Source organism: Macaca thibetana, chromosome 1 (assembly GCF_024542745.1).
Source record: "Macaca thibetana thibetana isolate TM-01 chromosome 1, ASM2454274v1, whole genome shotgun sequence".
Lineage (NCBI taxonomy): Eukaryota > Metazoa > Chordata > Mammalia > Primates > Cercopithecidae > Macaca > Macaca thibetana.
In genome coordinates, this window is record NC_065578.1 from 190,627,744 (window position 1) to 190,655,589 (window position 27,846).

General features: G+C 34.9%; 1 protein-coding gene across 3 annotated transcripts in view; it reads right to left on the bottom strand.

Annotated features, from left to right (window-relative positions):
- The window catches only part of SUCO (SUN domain containing ossification factor), an 81,228-nt gene that overhangs the window by 14,843 nt on the left and 38,539 nt on the right, over positions 1–27,846 (bottom strand). For 2 of the 3 annotated variants that reach the window (XR_007721244.1, XM_050767679.1), the window contains exons 10-19: positions 23,690–23,797; positions 22,061–22,166; positions 20,065–20,085; positions 19,805–19,860; positions 19,227–19,318; positions 18,352–18,417; positions 12,575–12,643; positions 11,706–11,796; positions 7,719–8,882; positions 6,588–6,675 (exon numbers count right to left, since the gene is read on the bottom strand). Coding sequence is in view for 2 of the 3 variants with exons in the window: in XM_050767679.1 (XP_050623636.1) it covers positions 6,588–6,675; positions 7,719–8,882; positions 11,706–11,796; positions 12,575–12,643; positions 18,352–18,417; positions 19,227–19,318; positions 19,805–19,860; positions 20,065–20,085; positions 22,061–22,166; positions 23,690–23,797 (1,861 nt within the window). In the remaining variant the exon portion in view is untranslated. The remainder of the gene's footprint in view (positions 1–6,587; positions 6,676–7,718; positions 8,883–11,705; positions 11,797–12,574; positions 12,644–18,351; positions 18,418–19,226; positions 19,319–19,804; positions 19,861–20,064; positions 20,086–22,060; positions 22,167–23,689; positions 23,798–27,846) is intronic. The other variant, XM_050767689.1, reaches the window with a different exon arrangement.

Sequence of the window (27,846 nt, forward strand, 5' to 3'; positions counted from 1 at the left end):
TCAACAAGATAGGGGAATGGTCATAATTACCAGTCCTATTGCACCACTATATAGCTCTAGCCAAGAGATAGGGAAAAAAAATAAAAAGGTATGACAATCAAAAAGAAGAAACGAAACAAAGCTGTTCTTATTTGCAGTCAATAAGATTATCTACATTAAAAAAAATGCACACACACACAAAATTTTAGAGTTTAACAAAGTTGCAGGAAAGTCCTCTGCATTTCTACCTAACACACACACACAATGTACTATGAATAATGCTCAAGAAAACTTCCTCAGAAGGTTCCAAGATGGCCGAATAGGAAAGCTCGTCTACAGCTCCCAGCATCAGCGAGGCAGAAGACAGGTGATTTCTGCATTTCCAACTGAGGTACCAGGTTCATTTCACTGGGGCTTGTTGGACAGTGGGTATAGCCCACAGAGTGTGAGCTGAAGCAGGGCAGGGCATCACCTCACCCAGGAAGCACAAGGGGTTGGGGAATTCCCTTTCCTAGCCAAGGGAAGCTGTGCCAGATGGAACCTGGAAAATCGTGACACTCCCACCCAAATACTGTGCTTTTCCAATGGTCTTAGCAAACGGCACACCAGGAGATTACATCCTGTGCCTGGCTCGGAGGGTCCCATGCCCAGAGAGCTTTGCTCATTGCTAGCACAGCAGTCTGAGATCAAACTGCAAGGCAGTAGCGAGGCTGGGGGAGGGGTGTCCACCACTGCTGAGGCTTGAGTAGGTAAACAAAGTGGCTGGGAAGTTTGAACTGGGTGGAGCCCACCACAGCTCAAGGATGCCTGCCTGCCTCTGGAGACTCCACCTCTGGGGGCAGGGCATAGCTGAACAAAAGGCAGCAGAAACTTCTGCAGACTTGAATGTCCCTGTCTGACAGCTTTGAAGAGAGTGGTGGTTCTCCCAGCACGGAGTTTGAGATCTGAGAACGGACAGACTGCGCCTCCTCAAGGAGGTTCCTGACCCCCGTGTAGCCTAACTGGGAGACCTACCTCCCAGTAGGGGTCGACTGATACCTCCTATAGCTGGGTGCCCCTCTGAGACAAAGCTTCCAGAGAAAGGATCAGGCAGCAACATTTGCTGTTCTACAATATTTGCTGTTCTGCAGCCTCTGCTGGTGATACCCTGGCAAACACGGTCTGGAGTGGACCTCCAGCAAACTCCAACAGACCTGCAGTTGAGGGTACTGACTGTTAAAGGGAAAACTAACACACAGAAAGGACATCCACACCAAAACCTCATTTGTATGTCACCAACATCAAAGACCAAAGGCAGATAAAATCACAAAGATGGGGAGAAACCAGAGCAGAAATGCTGAAAATTTTAAAAATCAGAGCATCTCTTCTCCAAAGAACACAGCTCATCACCAGCAACGGAACAAAGCTGGACAGAGAATGACTTTGACAAGTTCACAGAAGTAGGCTTCAGACAATCAGTAATAACAAACTTCTCTGAGTTACAGGAGGATGTTCGAACCCATCGCAAAGAAGCTAAAAATGTTGAAAAAAGATTAGACGAATGGGTAACTAGAATAAACGCATAGAGAAGACTTTACATGACCTCATAGAGCTGAAAACCATGGCACGAGAACTACGTGACGCTTGCACAAGCTTCAGTAGCCAATTCGATCAAGTGGAAGAAAGGGTACCAGTGATTGAAGATCAAATAAATGAAATGAAGCGAGAAGAGAAGTTTAGAGAAAAAAGGGTAAAAACAAACGAACAAAGACTCCAAGAAATACGGGACTATGTGAAAAGACCAAATCTACATCTGATTGGTGTACCTAAAAGTGACAGGGAGAATGGAACCAAGCTAGAACACTCTTCAGGATATTATCCAGGAGAACTTCCCCAACCTAGCAAGGCAGGCCAACATTCAAATACAGAGAACGTCATAAAGATACTCCTTGAGAAGAGTAACTCCAAGACACTAACTGTCAGATTCATCAAAGTTGAAATGAAGGAAAAAACGTTCAGGGCAGCCAGAGAAAAAGGTCGGGTACCCACAAAGGGAAGCCCATCAGACTAACAGTGGATCTCTCGGCAGAAACTCTACAAGCCAGAAGAAAGTGGGGGCCAATATAAAGAAAACAATGTTCAACCCAGAATTTAATATCCAGCCAAACTAAGCTTCGTAAGTGAAGGAGAAATAAAATCCTTTACAGACAAGCAAATGCTTAGAGATTTTGTCACCACCCAGGCCTGCCTTACAAGAGCTCCTGAAGGAAGCATTAAACATGGAAAGGAACAACCAGTACCAGCCGCTGCAAAACATGCCAAATTGTAAAGACCATCAATGTCAGGAAGAAACTGCATGAACTAATGAGCAAATAACCAGCTAACATCATTATGACAGGATCAAATTCATATATAACAATATTAACTTCAAATGTAAATGGGCTAAATGTTCCAATTAAAAGACACAGACTGGCAAATTGGATAGTGAAGACCCATCAGTGTGCTATACTCAGGAGACCCATCTCATGTGCAGAGACACATATAGGCTCAAAATAAAAGGATGGAAGAAGATCTACCAAGCAAATGGAAAACTAAAAAAAAAAAGAGCAGGCATTGCAATCCTAGTCTCTGATAAAACAGACTTTAAACCAACAAAGATGAAAAGAGACAAAGAAGGCCATTACATAATGGTAAAGGGATCAATTCAACAAGAAGAGCCAACTATCCTAAATATATATGCACCCAATACAGGAGCACCCAGATTCATAAAGCAAGTCCTTAGAGATCTACAAAGAGACTTAGACTCCCATACAATAATAATGGGAGACTTTAACACCCCACTGTCAATAATGCACAGATCAATAAGACAAAAAGTTAAGAAGGACATCCAGGACTTGAACTCAGCTCTGCACCAAGTGGACCTAATAGACATCTACAGAACTCTCCACCCCAAATCAACAGAATATACATTCTTCTCAGCACCACATAACACTTATTCCAAAATTGACCACATAGTTGGAAGTAAAGCACTCCTCAGCAAATGTAAAAGAACAGAAATTATAACAAACTGTCCCTCGGACCACAGGGCAATCAAACTAGAACTCAGGGTTAAGAAACTCACGCAAAACCACTCAACTACATGCAAACTGAACAACCTGCTCCTGAATGACTACTGGGTACATAACAAAATGAAGGCAGAAATAAAGATGTTCTTTGAAACCAATGAGAACAAAGACACAACATACTAGAATCTCAGGGACACATTTAAAGCAATGTGTGGAGGGAAATTTATAGCACTAAATGCCCACAAGAGAAAGCAGGAAAGATCCAAAATTGACACCCTAACATCACAACTAAAAGAACTAGAGAAGCAAGAGCAAACACAGTCAAAAGCTAGCAAAAGGCAAGAAATAGTAACTAAGATCAGAGCAGAACTGCAGGAGACAGAGACACAAAAAACCCTTCAAAAAAATCAATGAATGCAGGAGCTAGTTTTTTGAAAAGATCAACAAAATTGATAGACAACTCGCAAGACTAACAAAGAAGAAAAGAGAGAAGAATCAAATAGACACAATAAAAAAAGATGTAGCAGTTATCACCACCACTCCCACAGAAATACAAACTACCACCAGAGAATACTATAAACACCTCTATGCAAAAAAACCAGAAAATCTAGAAGAAATGGATAAATTTCTGGACACATATGCCCTCCCAAGACCTCCCAAGACTAAACTAGGAAGAAGCTGAATCCCTGAATAGACCAATAACAGGCTCTGAAATTGAGGCAATAATTAATAGCCTACCAGTCACGAATGTCCAGGACCAGAGGAATTCACAGCTGAATTATACCAGAGGTACAAAGAGGAGCTGGTACCATTCCTTCTGAAACTATTCCAATCAATAGAAAAAGAGGGAATCCTCCCTAACTCATTTTATGAGGCCAGCATCATCCTGATACCAAAGCCTGGCAGAGACACAACCAAAAAAGAGAATTTCAGATCAATATTCCTGATAAACATCAATGCGAAAATCCTCAATACTGGCAAATCGAATCCAGCAGCACATCACAAAGCTTATCCACCACGACCAAGTGGGCTTCATCCCTGGGATGCAAGGCTGGTTCAACACACACAAATCAATAAACATAATCCATCATATAAACAGAACCAAAGACAAAAACCACATGATTATCTCAATAGATGCAGAAAAGGCCTTTGACAAAATTCAACAGCCCTTCATGCTAAAAACTCTCAATAAACTAGGTATTGATGGAACGTATCTCAAAATAATAAGCGCTATTTATGACAAACCCACAGCCAATATCATACTGAACAGGCAAAAACTGGAAGCACTCCCTTTGAAAACTGGCACAAGACAGGGATGCCCTCTCTCACCACTCCTATTCAACACAGTATTGGAAGTTCTGGCCAGGGCAATCAGGCAGGAGAAAGAAATAAATGGTATTCAATTAGAAAAAGAGGAAGTCAAATTGTCCCTGTTTGCAGATGATATGACTATATGTTTAGAAAACCCCATTGTCTCAGCCCAAATCTCCTTAAACTGATGCAACTTCAGCAAAGTCTCAGGATACAAAATCAATGTGCAAAAATCACAAGCATTCCTATACACCAATAATAGACAAACAGAGAGCCAAATCATGAGTGAACTCCCATTCACAATTGCTTCAAAGAGAATAAAAAAGCTAGGAATCCAACTTACAAGGGATGTGAAGGACCTCTTCAAGGAGAACTACAAACAACTGCTCAACGAAATAAGAGCACACAACAAATGGAAGAACATTCCATGCTCATGGATAGGAAGAATCAGTATCATGAAAATGGCCATACTGCCCAAGATAATTTATAGATTCAATGCCATCCCCATCAAGGTACCAATGACTTTCTTCACAGAACTGGAAAAAACTACTTTAAAGTTCATATGGAACCAAAAAGGAGCCCGCATTGCCAAGACAATCCTAAGCCAAAAGAACAAAGCTGGAGACATCACAGTACCTGACTTCAAACTATACTACATGGCTACAGTAACCAAAACAGCATGGTACTGGTACCAAAACAGAGATACAAACCAGTGGAACAGAACAGAGCCCTCAGAAATAATACCACACATCTACAACCATCTGATCTTTGACAAACCTGACAAAAACAAGAAATGGGAAAAGGATTCTCTATCTAATAAATGGTGCTGGCAAAACTGGCTAGCCATATGTAGAAAGCTGAAACTGGATCCCTTCCTTACACCCTATACAAAATTTAATTCAAGATGGATTAAAGACTTAAATGTTAGACCTAAAACCATAAAAACCCTAGAAGAAAACCTAGGCAATACCATTCAGGACATAGGCATGGGCAAGGACTTCATGACTAAAACACCAAAAGCAATGGCAACAAAAGCCAAAATAAATGGGATCTAATTAAACTAAAGAGCTTCTGCACAGCAAAAGAAACTACCATCAGAGTGAACAGGAAACCTACAGAATGGGAGAAAATTTTCACAATCTACCCATCTGACAAAGGGCTAATATCTAGAACCTACAAATAACTTAAATTTACAAGAAAAAAGCAAACAACCCCATCAAAAAGGAGGCAAAGGATATGAACAGACCCTTCTCAAAAGAAGACATTTTTGCAGCCAACAGACACATGAAAAAATGCTCATCATCACTGGCCATCAGAGAAATGCAAATCAAAACCACAATGAGATACCATCTCACACCAGTTAGAATGGCGATTATTAAAAAGTCAGGAAACAACAGGTGCTGGAGAGGATGTGGAGAAATAAGAACACTTTTACACCGTTGGTGGGAGTGTAAAGTAGTTCAACCATTGTGGAAGACAGTGTGGTGATTCCTCAAGGATCTAGAACTAGAAATACCATTTGATCTAGCCATCCCATCACTGGGTATACACCCAAAGGATTATAAATCATGCTGCTATAAAGACACATGCACACGTATGTTTATTGCGGCACTATTCACAATAGCAAAGACGTGGAACCAACCCAAATGTCCACCAATGAGACTGGATTAAGAAAACGTGGCATACATGGAGTACTACACAGTCATAAAAAAGGATGAGTTCATGTCCTTTGCAGGGGCATGCATAAAGCTGGAAACCATCATTCTGAGCAAACTATCACAAGGACAGAAAACCAAACACCGCATGTTCTCACTCATAGGTGGGAACTGAACAATGAGAACATTTGGACACAGGGTGGGGAACATCACACTCTGGGGCCTGTCGTGGGGTGGGGAAAGCAGGGAGGGACAGCATCAGGAGATATACCTAAGGTAAATGATGAGTTAATGTGTGCAGCACACCAACATGGCACATGTATACATATGTAACAAACTTGCACGTTGTGCACATGTACCCTAGAACTTAAAAGTATAATTAAAAAAATAAATAAATAAGAAAGCTTTCTCTAGAGAAGACAATGATGCTAATAGCTATGTAACTTTCCAAACATGACATCATATTAATATAACAGGCTTAAACACCAGCTAGCAGGGGGAAAAAGTGAAACTACAATACTTATCCTTTACCAGTGAGATCCTATAGAATTCAGGGGAAATTTATATAAAAAGTAAGTAAGGGATGAAGACGACTAACCTGCTCCTCTGCTATTCTTGAAGTATTCTGAAGTTTTACAATTGTTTTATTGAAAGCCTTTTGCATTTCTTCCATTTGTTTTCGGTACCTATGGAGTAAGAATTGGTTTAAATTAGCTTTAATTTCTTATTTATTCCACTTAGTAATGGAAACATACTTCTGATTTTGATATATGAGAGAAACCTATTTTTCTTAAAGTGACTCTTATTCAGGCCTATGCAATACAATTCTATGTATCTCTTGCTATGTAAAATTTAGTAATTTCTGTAGTTTCCTTGGGATGAAGATGGAGGTAGGAAAAAGTAAGAGCAGGTATGGGGTAGCTAAGTGGGCATGTCACACATGAACACACACACACGATTAGCCAATTAATTCTATGTACGGATTAGAAAAATTTCCTACTTCAGATATAAGACTGCCTTGGTGACACCTTATTAGTGGCATTTCAATTTCAGAGGTGTAAGAAAAGGTGGTGTTTCAGGAACTCTGGACACTTGTGCCTAGATGTTTGTAAAATTGCCTTAAGGACAATGAACACACAAAGGATAAAAAAAGAGTAAACAGTTTTAAAAAGCCACGCCTGGTGTCTTAATGAACTGGCACTCTCTCTGGCACTTAAAAGCAGAAATTATTACAACTAGAACTAGGATGCCGGGACCTGTTTAAAAGAGGGCAAACTGCAAATGTGCCCAGTCATCCAGTTCAGTCCATCCATGTCTTCACTTATCTAAACTCTTAAGCGATATCTGGTTTAATTCCACTAAAACCTTTAAAGTCTCTACATACTATCATTTTTTCCACGAGCTCTCTGGGAATCAGGCAGAAAAAGTGGCTAAAGTTAAGTAACAGAAAAAAGGTGAAAGTGAGTATAGATAATTCAAACTTGTTGTCAGCCTAATAATAAAAGTGGTCTTGTCACTGGGAAGTACTTTTAAAATTAAAAACAAAAAATTCATTAAGTCACTGATCAGCATTCAAGTAGCTTTCTTTCTCTCTCACTAAAATTGTGCTTACTTCTATTACACCATGAGATAATTAAATCCTCTCCTTCTGTAATCACAGGTCATACATACTCTACGCTACTTAACTCACTGTGTGAAGCTGACTGTGCTAATTCATAATAAAGCTTACCTTTGGCTAAGCTCCTCCAGATAGCGACCACTGAGAGACATGTTAACTTCTAAGGCTTTAATACGATTATTAAGTCTCATAAATACTGACTCCTTTTGGTTTGATCCATGTACAAGATTTCCATTAGCATATCCTAGATCTGTAGAATTTTGCAATTCAGCATAAAAATCTGTAGCTGTCCTCTGTAACCCTCTCAAAAGGGCATCTTCTGGAGACTGTTCTTCTTCTTTTACTTCAGGTAATGAAGAAGAATCCACAACAGAAATCAAAGTTTGCTTTGCTGTGTCAGCTACATTCATTTTGGCTTCCCCATCTTCATTGTCGGGTACAGTGGCTGTATTTATTGGTGGCACTATTGTTTCAGACAGCTTTGTGAAAATTTGCATGGAGTTCACATCTTCTTTTATAATATTATCCACTACCTCATTAACTTTATTTGTTTCATAGGTAACAGATGGTTTCTCAATAGAACTAAAGCTCTCAGACTTCTGTTCTGCTTCATTATCAATCTCAACAGAACTCTCTTGGGGAATCACTTGTGACGTTATATGTCCTGCCTCATATTCAACAGATTCAGATACTTCTATTTTAGGCAAGGGATTGATTTCTGGGGTAATATCTAAAAGAAGAGACTGAGAAAGAGTTTGAGAATGGCTTGGTTCAAGTTCAACTGCATCTACAGTGTGATTCACCAAGTCATCTTGGTGCATACTACTACTTAAATCACCAAGAACAACAGTTTCAGCTTCCCTTTCTATATTCTTATTTTCCAATTCTCCACTCAGAGGTTGCAATACCGAAATATCTACTGATTCTGCAGGTAGTAAGGGTGGTTGAGCTGACACAAGATAATCTTTTCCTTTACTCAAAGCAGTTCTGCTGCGCTGCCAATAAAGAGCAACTCTAACTGAACACCATTTATATATGTATTCCGAAAAACTAGAAATACAACAAATTGTGGTCAGTTCACTGCAAAATATTTGTGTCTCTGACTCAAACCAGGGTGATGATTCATCTTCCTGTTCACCGCTGCCCAGAAGCGTCACTGTAGATGGACTTGCCTCCTCTTCCTCCTCTTGAACTAATTGTACAATGGGACTCTCTTTTGGAGTATCTGGTGTTGACAGCTCCATGTCATTTGTGTCTACTTCAGTGGTTACATACCTAGAAATACATACATAATTATAAATCACTTACTTAGAAGTCTAAAGTTGAAATATGTTTAAGAAAAATAAATGTATCCATACATAAGACTAAAGGTTGGAAATACAGAAGAAATATAAGTTGTTTTTGGACAAATTTTCCACCTTCAAAACATTTTTATTATAAAAACAAATACTGCTCAGAAATAACAGAAATACTACAATCAAGTGACTAGCCAGACGACTCAAACCACCATATTTACCATATCAAACTTGCTTTCTTTTAATCTGTTTAAGAATTGTTTCTAAGTGAATACTTCCATTCACTGAATGTATAGTGTACCTTTCCTCTCACAAATATTCACTGAATCTTTACAAGCTTCACTATCCCTCATACATCAGAAAGTAAGTCAACTAAGAGCTAGCTTAATAAGCTAGTTTAAACAAGGTCCAGAGCTAGAACTAAAATCTAGGATTCTTAATACTTATGAGTGCACTTTGTACTTGAATATCGTATTTTCAAAAGGCAGCTAGATTTCTCAAACATAATTTTTCTAAGAATGATTTGAGGAACTCCAATGCAGCATTAAACACACACACACACACACACACACACCCCTACACACATAGGATTATCTGCTTTAAGGACAAGAAACATATCTCCCTTCTTAAAATAATTTTGCTATCATCTAGGCTAATCTTCTATTATTAAAAGCCAAATACTTAACCACTTTAATAATAATTCTGGCTTATGATATGCTAATAGTGCTATTAAACTACTAGCACCACTATTAATATTCTATCCCATTTTGAGGCTGTGGAGTATGTATGTGGCATACAGGAGAGTGGGGGGATGAAGCTTATGGGGACAGTGTTATAAATTATAATGCCTGTGATTCCTTCCAAGATAAAGATAGTTAATTACTGGGTGTAGCCTTATACACAAAAGGTCCAATATGAAAAAATATGGTAATTTAAATACCAAAAATAATTATGCTCAAACACACATTTTCCCATTCTGAAAAATTACTAAGCATGCCAGGAAATGTCTTCAAATAAACACGAATGTCAAAATAGCAAAGACAGAAGAAAGTAATAAAATAGACAGTATCTATGAGGTAGACTTTCATTTTGGCAGTAAAACAGTAAATGGACCAAATTAAAACATAATTAGACTACACTTTGGGATATTTATAGCCATATATATTTAGTCTCTAATAATATTTCTTACATATTCAAGTAATATATTGCTTTTCTACCAAATAATTTATGACAGTAAAAAGAAGTAATGTTTGAAGAAGGGGAGAGAAAAATTAAATTGAATTTGGTAAAAAATACTGAATATAGATGTTATATACCATCATTATACACTGTAATTAGAAATATACTTTGAAATTTTTTTCTCAAATTCACATGGCAAATCTTACTAAAACCTAGGAAAAGAAAATAAGTTGGCTTTCCATAACTTTAACAGTGACATCCTATCATGGATTCCTTCATTTTCATGCATTTGCTTCAAAAGATTGCTTCAAAAGCATTAAAAAGAATTTAAGACAAACATGAAGAAATATTGAATAAAAAATTATGGAAAGATTATCTATTAAAAATATGGAAAAATACAAACTGCTACATTGGCCTGTGACTATAGCTTTCAACAAATATTCCTATCTACTTGTGCATATATGTATGTGTATTAAAATGTATACATATATATATAACCAAAGTAGTTTTATTTCGTTTTGAAAAATATGACATAGTGTGTTGTTAACTGAGGAAACCTAGTTACCAAATCAGGAACAGCAATCACAGCTCCACATAATTAGAAACACCAAGAATGTCTCTATCCTCAACAGATTTCTTAGGTCCTTTTAGGAATCAATAACACATATGCTATATTTTCTCTCTAATCACCCAATAAATATCTCCAGTAATTTTCAGGATTAACACAGGATAATATAATTTTCTCACTATGCCTTTCAAAGCATCCAAATCTCATTTTTGAAAGAGTATAGTTCTCAGGAATTGCAGTTCAAAGCATACCCACTGCAGGTCTCATTACATACTATCTTGAACTAAGCGGTTCATATTCAAATATCTTATACTCTTAAGTAGAGTTGTTCTAAGATAAAGGACTTGCAAAGTTGTGTAGGGAGTGTATCTAATGAAATATATATAAATTAAGTCTACAATAACTACCTGATTATCCAAATCATTATAAGCTTATTATTTATTATAGATAAGTAGTAGAGGTACCAAAAAAGTAACCACCTCTGGCAGAAAAGACAAAAAATGAGTATATATTATATCTATTACCTATTTAGCTATATCCCTGCCCAAAGTGTCCCCACTGCAACCTGGGGAAAGGCCTACATGATTCAGAGAAATGAAACAGTTAAGAGCTTGCTGTGTGGCAAACACATTATTCAAGAACCACTGCTCTACGTATTTTGGTAGTTTCTAGGGATACCACAGATCAATGCTTTTAAACTTGAACTTAATAAAAAAAAAGGGGGGGCCTTTTAAAATTTGTCTTCAAGCCTATACTTGCAGAGTAAGGTCAACTATTTGCAATATGGAGAAGAGTCACTGTTGTGAATAATGAAAGTTATATATAATACCCCCTCAAAAAAAAAGTTTGATCTGAATTATATTCCCAATATGCATGTACACTAATGGGAAGAAGCAACTCAAAGATTTTCTAAGTGGCCACAGAATGTCTATCCTATGATTCAGAGCTCTCTACAGGTAATCATTTCATACACAAATCACAAGTTCCTTTTTTTATACTAATATACTTAACCCTGCATTGCAATAAAATTCTATTTAATATCACATTATAACTTACGCAGGAGATGGAACAGGAGTTGAAACAGGAGTTGATTCAGGCATTTTAGGTGCAGCTGTGGCAGTGGCATTCTCAGATATACTTTTATTTCCTATTTTAAGAAAGATGCCCAATGTTGAGTTCAATTTTAAAAGCTGTACCATGAAAATATTTTACTAAAACAAATAAATTTCTTGGAAGAGAAGAAAAAAGCCAATTGGTTTGCTACTGCAGACTTTTCTTAAAAAATCAAAGTTCTTTTAGGAAGAAATGATCATATAAGATCACGACAAGTAATATATATTGTTTCTCAATTTCTCAGATAATTAAATCAAGTCAGATGACTATGAATGTTGTATAATCTTATGTGATTAATATGCCTTCTAGATACTGAAAGAGTTGTTGAAGAGAATGAGAAGAAATAAATGAGTCATTTTAAATGTTCACTTGGATCTAAGCATTTTTTAAAAAACAAAAAGGCAAGACTGTTTCTTCTTGCCAATAATATTCTTATTTGCCACTCTCTAAGGAAAAGATGGCTTTGTAAAATCAAGTAGCTATTTAACACATGAAAGAATAATATACTTGAAGTACCATTAGGACATCAAAATCTCAGCAAAGATACAAGGAATAAAATCATTGCTATTAATATTAGAGCCAGAAGTCAAAAAGCAAATTCGTAAGTTTTATATAGACAGTATCCTTTTATAAAAAAGAACGTGTGAAATTCAAATAAACAATGAATAATAAAGATTGGTAAGTTCCTCTGAATTATTTCTATATTTCTAAATGTAAAAAATCAAATTTTCTTAACTCATTACTTGATTTTCCTAAACATAAGGACCCCTGGAGTACCAGCTATTTAAAAGACTCATAAAATGATTAGGTACCTTCTGTCAGGTCTTCAGTTTTTGCTCCCAGAATATTAGCAGCAATATTCACCATATTTAGAATGGCATCTAAAACAAAATTCAATCAGAAAAAATACCAAATACCTAAATATTCTAATATAAATTAATATCAGATAGTCAAAAAATCATTTAGAATGATCTTTTGCATTTTTTGACTGGTTACTTTTGTATTCACCTCACAACTAAAGTCCAATATAGGACACAAATAAATTTTAGCCAAAAGTGTAAAGCATGTATCTAAATTTTTATGTTCAAAAGGAATTTTATATTTAAATACAGTTTTCTTTTTGAAGACGGAGTCTCGCTCTGTCGCCCAGGCTGGAGTACAATGGAGCAATCTCGACTCACTGCAACCTCTGCCTCCCAGGTTCAAGCAATTCCCCTGCCTCAGCCTCCCGAGTAGCTGGGACTACAGGCACATGCTACCACGCCCAGCTAATATTTTGCATTTTAGTAGAGACAGGGTTTCACTGTGTTGCTCAGGCTGGTCTCAAATTCCTGAGCTCAGGAAATCTGCCCACCTCAGCCTCTCAAAGTGCTAGGATTACAGCTGTGAGCCACTGCGCCTGTCCTTAAATATACTTTTCTTGTAAAACTACCCTAGACACTTTACCAAAACACTGTCTTCAGCATATTATAAATTCAAGTATAACTCAACATACAGTCTGTACCGGGACAGTGAGAAAATGTGATGATCAAAATTCTTATTTTACGGAAAAACCTATTTTTCTTTAAAAATTCTCTACAGTTTAAAATAAAAAAGCAAACGCTTTTCCTACATTACATGATTATCACAGGTAAAACAAAACAGAGATTATCCGAAAAAAGCGGAAAATATTTTCAACGATTAGCCTATCATATCTATGGTAATATGGTTAAATTCTAAATTGATATTGCATATAATCAAATCTCTTTGATGACTTTAAAAAACTCATTGGCCAAAACTGCAATCTTTTTAAATCACAAAGCATACAAATTCTTTAGTTAATTGGTTGGGGACAGGGATGGGGCAGATTAATGAAAAGTCAGGGTCATAAAGCAAAGTGTTGTAAAAAAGCAATCTGCATACCTGCTAACCCTACTTCTCTTTTGGAGGAGGGTATTTACATGAAAAAGTGGTACAAACCTCAATAACTACATAGATATATTTATACATGAGCATAACAAAATATCAGAACTCCATAAAACACTGGTACTGGGAATAGAAGACCTTCCTTCCAGTAATGTGATGTAATTTCAAGTGAAATTAACTTTTCATTCCCAATGTAACCTTTGAAATTCCACTAGAATTTAATTCTTTGGTATCGGGTACTCCTACTACTAAAATACTAAGATCTGGCAGGGGCTACATATTAATCATCATACATTATTTCTGTCTTAATCTCCTTTCCTAAAAGCGATCCACAGAGTATTCATCACTTTTTCAATGAAAACCAGAGATGTGAAAAGTAGAAAAGGATCTAAGAGAGAAAAATCTACTACATTAGGAAGGTTGCAAGTAAACCACAGAGTGCTGCCTGGAGCTCATCCTGTAAATACAATGCTTTAGGATGGGAGAAAGTAGTTGCAGATTTTAAACTGTTTTAAAGTGATAGCTAGGAATCAGCTATAATGTTGATCTTCACAAAATTATAAGTGTATACTCTGAAAGTCAACAAAGTAGTGGTACTTTGTTTCTAATCATTAGTATAACACACAAAGGTTCGATATTTGCCATTTTAAAATGCTTAAATAACATTTTTAATATTGTCCTTTGACCTGGCAAACTGATAAACAGAAGTGGCCTTGATTCTTACTTAAGCTAAAGAGATGCTGCAGTATGAAATAACAAAAATGGAAACTCCATATTCCCTCACAAACCAAGATGAAGTCTGGAATGGAAACTTATTTCCTCATACACCCTTTATAATGCCAACCAATACTGCAATATTATTTATGATCCCCCACCTACACTGCCACCTACAGTCAAAACTGACTGCTTCACAAAACTCAAATTGTGCAACCAACAGTTTATATACTTTGTGTTTCAAAGTGAGATCTTATCTGAGATTTCAAATTTTTTGACATTCATTATTAAATAATTCAAGAAGACAATGTATCTGTGTAACGAAAGCAGCTTTACAGTATTATTTCTGAACCTAAATTTTAACACCAGTACCTACAATAAAGAAGACCCTTCTATTCACCCTTTTAAAATATTATTTATTATCATCATTTCAGGAAACCTGGTAACAAAAGTAAAATGCAGCAAATTTCTTCTCAGTCCACTTAACCTAAAATAATTTCCCCATGTTTGCAGAACATTGCCTAATGTATCTTTTTTGAGAGAAAGCAGAATTGTGAATATTCTATTCTATGTTCAATTTGTATACAAACACATGATAGTCTGTATACGTCATGATTATCTGGCCATTAAAAACCTTCAGAATAGACTAAAATAACATCTTTGAATATAATTGCCAAACTAGAGATAAAAGTCCCTAATTTCTCCTGGATTTGTCAACTTTTAAATTTTTGAATTGGGCAACTTATTCATCCCACCTCATTCCTTTAGGAATAAAATGCTCCTAATATTTGGTCCTAAAGATCAAATATCTCCATATTATTTACTCAGTCTTCAGTGCTCCAATGGCTCTTTTTGATAAAGAAAACAAACATTTGTCCAGGCTGCTGAAGTTGAAGAGTTTATATGATACAACAGAAGATAAATCAACAAAAAAAGACTTCTTCCTATGTGTACTACCTATGAAGCATGCCCACATTTTCTAGGAAAATGGTCCTTCTAGCATCTACATTTTTTCCACAAAAATAAAACACTTTGACTTAAAAAGTAAAAACTACATTTTCTCTTAAACATACACATGCACCTATCTCCCTTTAGCAGATATAGTGATTTTAACAGAAACAAAAAACACATATTTAAGAGCAAAGGCAGACCTGCGCCAATATCAAAGCAGGCAGAGGTCTGGCAAATTCACATGACAAAGAACAAGAAAATCAAAAGTGATATGGAGAAATCTTGTTGATGTGAAAGATTTAAATGTTTTAGTTCAAGAATATAAACAAAAGAATCAGGAAAGCATACACACAAAGCCAAGAATGCTGCTCTAAGATAACAGCTTCTCCCTTTTTAGCAGTTAAGAAATTATATAATATCAAGAATGTTTAAATATGCAGTGTGCATGCTCTTTGATATCCAACTCTCAGCAGTGGCAAAGTATTCCGGTGACATATTTCCTATAACTACTAACTACTTGATAGCAAAAAGAAAAAGGAGTTTCTATTAAGATTAAAAACAAAGAATTCTAGCTTGTGGATACTATGTACACATTAAAAACAAGAAAAAAAACTACTTTCAAAATGGGCTAATTTCAAGCTAATTTAGAAAGCAGTGATGATTACAGTCAAACTCAGACATCCTTGTGCCAAAGACCAGTTCTTTGAATCAGAACTACTTAAGTTCTGATTCCACTTTATTATTTACTCTTCAAGTTATACCACCTTGGAGGCTATAGCTAATTCAGTCCCAAACTCTTCAGAGAAGAGTAGAAGGACACAGATACAGAAGGCGGCAGTGTTAGGCCATGTCTATAAAGTTTTGTAACAATAAAGTCTTATCACTCAGCTCTTACTGCCTCTCTTGTTCTAAAACTTCAGGAGGTGGAGATCATTTTAAATCTCATTTTAGAGACTCAGCTGACATCCTCCCACCCTTCTTATTTCTCTGTATAAATTCTTTCAATACCTAGGACACTGGAAGATAATCTTGCCCTCCCAGAGTTCTGTAAAAGGAAAATTAACTGATATCCCTTCAAGGAGAAAGATCCAAACAGAAGTATCTAAACAAGATTCTATCTCTAATTAATTGATATACTGATCAAAGACATGAATAGAAACAGGGAAATGTCTTCCCCTGATATATGACTGGTTTTTTTGTTTGTTTTTTTTGTTTTTTTTGAGACAGAGTCTCACTCTGTCTCCCAGGCTGGAGTGCAGTGGTGCAATCTCAACTCACTGCAACCTTCGCCTCCTGGGTTCAAGCAATTCTCTTGCCTCAGCCTCCCGAGTAGCTAGGATTACAGGCGCATGCCACCATGCTTGGCTAATTTTTACATTTCTAGTAGAGACGGGGTTTCACCATGTTGGCCCGGCTGGTCTCAAACTCCTGACCTCAGGTGATCCGCACATCTCAGGCTCCCAAAGTACTGGCATTACAAGCATAAGCCACTGCGCCTGACCTATGGTTAGGTTTTAACGGCGTCTAGAAGTTAACCACATAGGAAGATACAGCAAGAAAATCCAGAATGTCAACACACTTTTCCTTTATCTGAAACTACAGTAAGACATTATTTCCTTAAGGTGTCCTCTCTTTTCCAGTAACCACCAGAAGCTAGAGATCTTTTAGTCCGGGGCTATTTTCTGACCCCAGAAAATAGCTAATTCAACTTACTAAGCTACATAAATCACAGAATAATGACTACTATGTAACATACAGAATGCAAATTAAGGGAAACAAAAACATTAATATCCAGACAGATAAGACATTTCTTTTATTCCTAAAAAATTACATCACATAGCAGTGAATGAGACTTACTTTTACATCAATAACTGGATAGCTAGGAATCCTATTTAAATGTAATCACTAATATCTAGAAAGTCAGAAGCCTAGCAATAAAGTAAAACAAAATATACTGAACTGATATGTAACAAAGTTGAATATTACTTTGCAATCACGAAAGATTTTCCTTCTACAGGTATTTTTAACACTCTTTTTCCCATTCCCTAGAAAGTCCACTGAAATCTTCACTCTTCTATGGGGGGGGAAGGAAGCAAGCAAGAAAGAAAGAAAGAAAAGGCTAAAAAGAGAGATGAAAGAGGTGATTTTAACTCTATATACTGTGGCTACACAAAATATCAACTTAAGTATTTAGATTACTGGTTGAATATCTAAAAAAGTTATAAAGTCAATGTTCACCCTGACATTGGAATTCAAGTAATTCAATTCACTAAGAGCAAAAAGTGACAAGCACAAGCAACTCGTCTTCTATTTTACCAAGATTTGTTTTTATTAAATTAATAATTTTCAAATAAAAAGAAAACTACTTCTAGTTAATTTTACATTTTTCAGAAATAATCAAAAACATCATTGAAATATACCTACACAGAATCTAACCATGAAAAATAAAGTGCCAGTTGGGTAATGGTCTTTTCAGTAGTCTCCTTAGTGAGCCTACCACTAGGCTGGGATTATATTTTGGAATAACAACAAACTAAACCACTAGTATATCTTATTCACTGCTTCTTAGTGTACAAAGAGTATATTATTACTAGTATTCTTACTGGTATTCATTATTATCATGGTAGGAGCACCCTTTATATTTTGTAACTAAATGGCAAACTAACCATATTTATAGATTAACTGTTGTATGGCTGTTTTAATAACTCTTCCCCCAAGAAAATCCACAGCCCTTTCTTCACTATAAGGAATTTGCCCCAAAATGTGAGTGCCTAATTAGAGTAGAAGAAACACTTTTATTATGCTTGCTTTTGTCTCTCTCCTCTTTCTTTTCATATATTTTTCTTATAGCATTTCTATAAAAATACTTTTCAAAAGTCAGTATCTTTTATTTCAATTCAAAGTCCAATACTGGGAGAAGTCTCCTCAACCATACCATGACAAAATGTCCATGTGTATCAGAATGAAAAAGTTGAGAAATGCTTTAGTAGACTGAAGAGAAAATCCTCAAAATACTCACTTGTAGCAGAACCAAGAAGATTTTTTGAGGATTTATCCTCTCCAGTATTATAATCCAGTGGATAATCTGTTTAAAAAGAAAACAAAAGTAATTATGCTGAGATCTAGCTCCAATGATAACATATTTAAAAGCTCAAATTATTGTCCTGTCAAAGTCAGCTAACATTTAAAACATTTTATAATAAATATGAATCATATATCTAAAACATGTTCACAAAAAGCACATAAGATTAAGAAACCATTTAACAAACAATATAAACCAAGGAAAATAACTGTAATGCTTACCAGAATTTTAACCACATTTATAAGACTTTTTTATTCAAGTTTTCAATATACTTTACCAACTCTTAGTCAATGTCTTCATTTCACGCTTGAGAAAATTTAGATTGTTCAAACAATAGTATAAGACATCTTAAAACAAGGACTTAAATTGGAAATGGAGAATGTCATAAAACTTTCCTCCACCTCTGTAGAGTCACATGATTTCTCAATGGCTCACAGGAGGCCAAAATGTGCTTGCTCTTAGGCTCATGGGAAATCAAAGGAATTAAAGCTTATTTCTACTATTTCAGTATCTTGTGAGTTTAACAGATTTTTGGCCCTGGCATAGGGATATAATCATAATTTATACTATTAATATTATAGAAGGGAGTTTCAGTTACAAATAACTGATAAACTTGGAAAGCAATACGATTACAAGGCAATCATATTAGAAAACAGATTTAAGTAAAAGTTGATTAGAGCTAAAAGCAACAAAACAAAAGCCTGAAGACAACAGTCATATTGATTTAAGTAATCTATACTCCCCCATTACTATTCAATTTTTAAAAAGTAAAAAAAAATATACCTAACAGTCATCTGTTTGATGTCACTTACCATAGTCCTCATCAAATAGTTCCTGGCGTTCTGAGTGATACTGGGAATCAGCAATTTCTTCATATTCTTCCACCATGCTAGTGCCAAATACCCTATATAAACAACAATTTCATTAAAGACTTCCAAAACAAAACACTCATTAAGACTAATCTCTTCACAATATGACAAACATCAACTTTGGTCATATTTTGAGGGCCACTGGCTTTTGGACTTAAAAATAATGGCTGTTCCTTACATTTTAGTCATCTACGGTTTCAATTAAAATGTAACACTAATCTATTTAAGGCATTTAGAAATATAATGGATGAGTTTTTATATCAGTCTAAAATGTTTCTGTGTAATATCATCATAGCAAAATAGCAAGCAAGTTAAAACAAATATACAAAACGAGGTTAATTTTTAAAGAGGGTATTTTGACATTTTTCCAAAATGCATTCAAAAGAAAGAAAGTTTCAGTTTTTATTTCCATGGTATTAACTAACGTAAGAGAAAATTATTTCTTCAATTTAAATATATCGAAAATTTTGTTTATCAATCTTTTTAAAAGCACTCAATAAATGTATTTTGTTCTGCATTACCTTATAAGGCTTAATGGACAAAAGTGCTCTGATCCAAAATGTGATACCAACTCAACCTAAAGAATAAAAGCACATAAAATGGGAAGCCAGCAGACAGCATGTAAGAACATCTAACAATATACTCACTTTCTTCATTATAACATTTCTAAACATTTCTATAAAGTCCTCATTTTCCCCAAAATCAATAATTGTAAAGTTTTTGTAATGCATTAATATGCCATGTCCTGTTATTTAATAGTGCAAAAGAGAAGGTTGCTAACCTTTATGTACTTGATGAACATCTGAAGCAAGAGAAAGGAAAAGAAAAAGAAATCAGTTCCAAAGTCTAGACATCATGCAATAAGCAACTTTAAATACTTGTAAATTATGTTGTATAAAGTATAGAAAGCAATGTCATGTGATGGATAACACTGTAGTATTCTTAATTCCTTAAATAAAAGCAATGATTTAAATTTTTGCCATCACAACCTAAGAGTATAATCTAAATGACTGCAATGAAATAAATTAACTTTAAGGTTATAAGTTAAATGATCTGCAAGCCATTGCTGTTATTTTATATAACTGTTAGATAGAAAGCATTCTAAAAGCAATTAATAAACAGTATCTAGAAACAATCTTTTACTTTAAGTATTACAGACATGTATCAAGTATATATCCATATATGAATTTATTGATATATATGCACATATACATATATATTGTACACATATACATATTGATAACGTCCATTATGAAATGGTATTTATACTTGTATACTATTATATATAACTTATTTCAGGGAAAGCATGAATTTTTGGTATGCTATGTTATTTCAAGTACAACTTACAGAAGTGGAAGATATATATCAATTGGTCTTTCAAATGTATACTATTAAAAAGTAGTAGATTTGGGTGTAGTTCTTTTAGGATAAGGAAAATCCAGGTAAAAAACTTATATAACATTATTACCATAAAACGAAAATCAGAAAGTAATTTTTCCCTGCTTTTCATGAGTTGTAAGTAAATGTTTCTTGCTTTTAGACTCAATTCTACCAAAGAGGGTTTCTTATAAAACTAATATTTAAAATGCTCTATAATCTCCCACCACAAAAGGAAGAAAGTGGAAAGTTTTGTAAGGCATTTTTTTATGTTTCCAATAAAATATCCTTCCATTATTAACAAAGTAAATGGTACAAAGAATAATTCTCTAAAATTATTTCATTTGAGTTATCTTACTTGCAAAATTAAATAAGATTTTGTTACCTAGTAAATGACTTTTAACGTTTTTGCTTCTTCGCAGTGCAGAAAGTGTACTGTATAAAGTCATTAATTGTTTCAGCACCCATTTTAAAAGGAATTGAAAACATTCTTAATTTTTTTGAATTAATAATTTTATTGAATTATTAACTGAGAATATCAACTGTATTTTAAAAATAGAATTTAGCATTTTTATAATGAGATTAAGAATACTACAAGTTTACCTATTAACAGAAGTCGATTTAAAACATGCTTTAAAAAGAGATGGTAAAATCACAGAAGACAAAATTAGGTAGCTGTAAGTTCTCACATTTAAAGAAGAAAGGACAGAAATTAGAACTGCGGCCATTCCAAAAATGTCATAACATTAAATCAATAGTACTTTAAGATATGGCTATAATTTTAAAGAAAAAAAAAAAAGAGGGAAGGAAGGAGTAAGAACTTTCCCTATTTTGTCTAACCCAATTCAAAAGTGGTAGTTTTACTTGATTAGCTGGTAGAAGCAGCAGTGGAAATACAGAACATCAGTGTTTAAAAGTCTGTTTTATTTGAAACTGGTACTTGGACACAGAATATTTCATTTGGCTATACAATGAAAAAGACAAAAGCTGTAACAATGCCAAGTAAGTGGACATTAAAGATGAAATGATCTAAGAATCAGAGTCTAATAAGAAATTACACCTGCTTTAAAGACTTCACTTACCAGCAATGATTTCAGTTTCAAAATAGAAAGAAATATACTATGAAGATGACATTTTGCATAAAGACTTAAATAGTTATAATCTGGAATTTTATCAGAGCCATAAATAACAAAAAGCTGGCCTAGGCTTCCAGCAATACAAAAGGGAATGTAGCAATATTTCACTCATGAAATAATATACCCAAGTAAGAACTATCTATTAAGTGGTATAGTATAGTCTATTTCTTAATTTTTCTGATTTCTAAAAAGATGAGGTGTATAAAGTGTGAATAACACATATATTTTCAATATAGAACATAGTCCTGTATGTGTAAACATTACCTTGACATATTTTGCATACATCTGTTCATCTAAAGGGAAACTCTGTACATTCCGCTCATCTCTACCATGAAAAGTACCCAGCTTAATCCACTTATTTGTTGGATATCTACAAAATATAAAAAATATGTTTTTTAAAAATTATAAACCACACATTGAGAGGTTCCATCATATTTTCATAATACAATTTTTTTCCTTTCCAGGTGAACATGCTGGCTTAACAGTTTAATACATAAATACATACATTTAATAAATACATTTTCTTTTCCAACTAAACTGACAGGTTTCTCTTTACGAGGAAAGAATGCCTTGAAAAATCACTCCATTACTAAAAGGTAAGACTAGTGCCACTTCTTGGGGTTTGGGAGGAGGTTTTAGAACAGAAAGTCACCAAGAGACTGTCTTGGAAGAAGGTGGCACAACTCTTTACATACTGACATGTGTGTAATAATGTAAAGTATAAATACAAGTACTGATGGAAAGAGAATGGGAAGAAAAAACTTTTAAAATCACATCTGAGTTTGATATATCTGTTTCCCTTTAAAGGGGAATTTAATATCTAATATAAAAGTCTAAAACTATTGTATCTGTTTACTGAAACATTATAAGAACTCCTCAAAATAATGAGCCCTCTCACCATATTAAAAAAAAAAATACACTTTACTTATCAGAGCTGTGTATGTTCATTTGACATATAAGAAAATTGCAGCTGAGAGAAAAGGAAGTGATCTGAGCAAGGGTAGTGGCAGGATAACAGACAGAATTCTCCAGAGGTCTTGAGAACTAATTTCAAAAACTGTATATATGCAATGCTGAATGTGAGGTGAAGGAAGAAACATCAAGGAAAACCCTTAATGATCAATGACAAAACAAAAGTGCCATAAATAAACAGCATCCTACATGGCATATCGTGGACACTCAAAAAGTATTTATGAAATGATGTAACACCTCTGTTGAACGAAAAATAACATGTACACATTAAAAAAGATATGTGTAAAAGATGAGAGTATTTCCAGGATGTAAAAAGTAAATATTTTTATAGAATTAATAAATAAGTGCATAGTAAAGACTGGAAGAAATATATTAAAATGCTAATAAGGGCTATCTCTGGTTGACAAAATGCAGTTCTAGTCTAAATTCCTCACAACATGTTTATTTCTTTTATAATCACACATGTATAAAAAAAGTTTTAGAATATATTTTAATAAAAATATACCTCATAATATAAAATAAAGCACCTATACATGTATGTTTTTAATAACTTTTAAAAGAAATGTTTAGAAGCAAGAGAGCATAATGACTGAAAGTGAGGACTTTGAAGTCAAGAGTTGTAGTTCTAAATCTTGGTTCTCAAACTCACAAGTCATGTGACCTGGGCAAGCTACTTAATCTCCCCTTTTCTGTTTCCCCACACTATAAGAGTATAATATCATATGGTTATGTTTAAAGCATCATATGAGCTAATCAAAGCAAAAGGTAAGTGATTAACAAGAGCCTACAATGCAGTCGTATTATCGCTATTACAAACTGACCTTTAAAAAATAAATGGACTGAAGTCAAAATAGTGACCCACTTTTTTGTTTTATTTCAGAGATCCAACATAGACCCTACAGACACAGCTTTAGAATTTACCTGTCACTGATAGAAACCAGAAAATCTTTAGGAGTAGAAGAAAATAATTCATAATTTGCAATATCAAGCTGCTTTACTTGAATTGGTTCACAAAGTTCAATAACAAACCTTCAAAAAGAACAAAAGACAATTACTTAAACCAATCAACAGTTCATTTTAAATATGACATTAACAGTTTCCATAAATTAGACTACCATGAAAAGTTGTTCATTAAAATGTTAAGGAGGGTATGTAGCCTGAGTTGTCTACACGAAACATCTTTAAATACTTCCCAAGGATATCATTAGTGGGGCAAAAAAAAAAAAAAAACCTGTAAATAAAACAATACTGATTTTGTTCCACCATCGTTTTTAAAAGATTCTTTTTTTAGATAACACTCATTCTTGGAGAAGGGATGACTTTCCTAAAAACAGACAGTGATGGTGTAAAATGACTAGTCTGGAGGACAGTTTGGCATATACATTGCCTTAAAAAGTTATCATAGTCTTCGATTTAGTTCTCAGAAATTTATCTTAAGGATTCAAAGCTTCAGATGTCCACCTTTGTATATATATTTTGCTATATTGAAGCACACCAGTCTATAAGAGCGGGGGGGGGGGGAGGAAATCAACTTAAATATTTAGCAAAAAGAATTAACAAATTATGGTTCATCCAGACAATGAAATACTAAGCAGCCATTAAAACTGGTACTAAAACCTATTATTTCATTTACATAAAAATCTAGAGACTGCAAACTAATTTACAGTAACAGAAAGCAGATCTGTAATTGCTGTGGGAGAAGAGAGTTTGTGAGAAATTACAAAGAGGTATGATGAAACTTTTGGGAATGATGGATGTTTGTTATCTTTATGGTGGTGATGATTTCAGATACATAAATGTCAAAACTTACCAAATTATACACTTTAACATGTAGTTTATTGTACATGCAATTTACTGTATGTCAACTATACCTCAATAAAGCTCTTTTTTTTAAAATGATGCTATGATTTACATTTATTAACATGCAAAGATGTCAAAAATACTGCTGCTTAGGAAAAAATTAAAAGTATGGTTCCATGTGCATAAAATTGAATATAGCACAGCATTGGGGGAAAATAAATACCCATGACATCTAACACTCTAATCACTGCTTTGATAAATTATCAAAGGAGATTTATAGAAAGACAATTAAATGCTAAATAAATCAAAAGCATTATAATTAAGATAGTGTTTAATCTTGGAGAGCAACAGACTTAAGTCCCAGGAGATGGTTAAAAAACAAAATCAGGTTTCAGAGAAAGGCTCATGAAGAGAGGAAACTAACACCTGCTGAATGCTTACTCTGGATCAGATACCATATTTTATGATTTTTACCCATCCTTTGATTTAATTCTTACAACCAAATTGCAAGGGATATTATCACCATTTCATAGAATAAATCAATAAACACTAATTGGCTACTTCACATTTTTCCCCAGGATGTAGCTGAGCATATAGCCGTCCATCAGAGACTGTATCCTAAGCTCAGTCATGTTTATTAGTTCTCAAGGGTCTATCTAGCCAGCATGTTATGACTAAAAAAGTAAAATGTATTGGCTGGGTGCAGTGGCTCACGCCTGTAATCCCATTACTTTGGGAGGTTGAGGCAGGCAGACTAATTGAGGTGAGGAGTTCAAGACCAGCCTGGCCAACATGGTGAAACCCCATCTCTACTAAAAATGCAAAAATTAGCCAGGCGTGGAGGCGGGTGCCTGTAATCCAAGCTACTTGGGAGGCTGAGACAGGAGAATCGCTTAAACACAGGAGGTAGAAGCTGCAGTGAGCTGAGACTGTGCCACTGCACTCCAGCCTGGGCAACAGAGCGAGACTCTGTCTCAAAAAAAAAATTACGAAAGTAACATGTAATAAAAAGGATCAGAAATTTTTTAATGGAAAAAAAATTGGTAGAGAAGGTCTAATTCTCCATAGAAACCACCGAAGAATCTGCATATTAATTACTAGAAAATAAGGCAATATAAGAAGGTAGTCCGATATAAGATCCATATGTAAAAACTGCATAATTGTATACAACAAAATGTAATTTTAAAGAGATATCATTTACAATAGTAACAAAACAAAATTTTTTAAAAAGCTGCCCGGGAAGAAAATAACCAAAGATATGTAATGCTTTCACGGAAATTTTTTAAAAAATAACTTTATTGAAAGACATTAAAGACAACAAAGAAAGATATGCCCTGCTTATGGATACAAAACCTCAGTATCTGAAAGTCATTTAAAGATCCAATAAAATTCCAAACAAAATTCCCATATGACATTCAAGGAATTCAAAAGAGAAAGTCTAAGATTTATTTTTTTACTGATTTTTTTTTTTTTTAGACGGAGTTTCACTCTTGATGCCCAGGCTGGAGTGCAATGGTGCAATCTCAACTCACTGAAACCTCCACCTCCTGAGTTCAAGCAATTCTCCTGCCTCAGCCTCCCGAGTAGCTGGGATTACAGGTGACTGCCACCACACCCAGCTAATTTTTTGTATTTTTAGTAGAGATGGGGTTTCGTCATGTTGGCCAGGCTGGTCTCAAACTCCTGACCTCAGGTGATCCACCCACCTCAGCCTCTCAAAGTTCTGGGATTACAAGTGTGAGCCACCGCGCCTGGCCAAAAGTCTAACATTTATAAGAAAAACCAGAAGCAGAAGAATAGCCGAGTGAGTCCTGAAGTACAAAACTTGCCTTATCAAATATTAAGAGCTACAAAGCTAAGTGGTGTCATTGCAGGTAATGACACCAATGAAATTGACCAATGAAAGAGAACAGAGAATACAAAAAAACAAAATGTATGTAAGGGAACTTAACAATAAAGGTTGCATTCGAAATCAGAGGGGAACATGTAAACTACTGAATAAACAACTATCTAAACAGAAAAAATAGGGAGAAGGAATGAACCCTTCCTGTATACCATAAGTAATATAAAACTATAAACAATTTCAGGAGAATAAAAACCTAATATAAAGTGCAAAGTTTTTAAATTCTAGGAAATACACGAAATAATATCTTTATAACCTCAGGGCAGGGAGAAATCTCTGACATTAAAAACAGAAAATCCCAACATTGTAAGATAGATAAATTCAACTATGTGAAAATTAAAATAGTTCGTTTCCTCAAAAGACACTATAAGCCACGTGCAGTGACTCACATCTGTAATACCAGGGCTTTGGAGGCTGAGGTGAAAGGATCGCTTGAAGCTCGGTGTTCAAGACTAGCCTGGGCAACATGGCAAGACCCTGTCTCCGCAAAAAGTTAAAAAATAAATTAGCTGGATGTGGTGGCACGCTCCTGGGAGACCATGGCACTGCACTCCAGCTTGGGCAAAAGAGTGAGACTCTGTTTCAAAAAAAAAAAAAAGGTGGGGGGGGCTACTATAAAGAAATTAAAAGGACAGTCCATAAACCAGAGAAGGAAGATAAGTGTAACATACACAACTTAAATGTCCTATCCAGAGTTCTACAAAATAGACTAAGTTGTGCCCATTCTATAAGACAAAATGCCAAGTCTATCTAGACTTCTACTAGACAATAAGAAAAATCAAACACATAAATCAACAGAAAACAGAGGAAAAGATAGACTGCACATGAGAGGAAAAACTGAATGGCAAACACATGAAGATATGCTCAATCTCATTAGTGATCAGGGACTGACACCTCTCTAGGATACAAGTGCCATGGCAACAGAGATCTCAGTTTATGTTGTGAAAAAATGTTTTTCTAGTATCAGCGGCATAACAGGTACTCAATAAATATCAAATCAAAACATGAAAGAATAGGAAGACTCGGTATTCTAAAATGTCACTTAACCCAAAATTCATCTACAGAGTTGATAAAATTCCAATGGAAATGTCAGCATTTTTTATAGCACTTAAGATAATTCTAAAATTTAAAAGAAAAAACAATGGGGCAATAACAGTGAAGACACTTCTGAAGAGGATGAGGTATACAAATTCACTCTTTCAGATGTTAAGACTTATAAAGCTATTGTTAGAGAGTATGGTCTTACTGTTCCCTTAGATGGGGGTGGGGGGGATCTACTTAAACCAGGTGAAATCAGTTAAAGATGTTCTGAGGCTCTTGAATCACACAATGAAAAGACACATACATAAATGTGCAAAAAGTAATATATAAATAC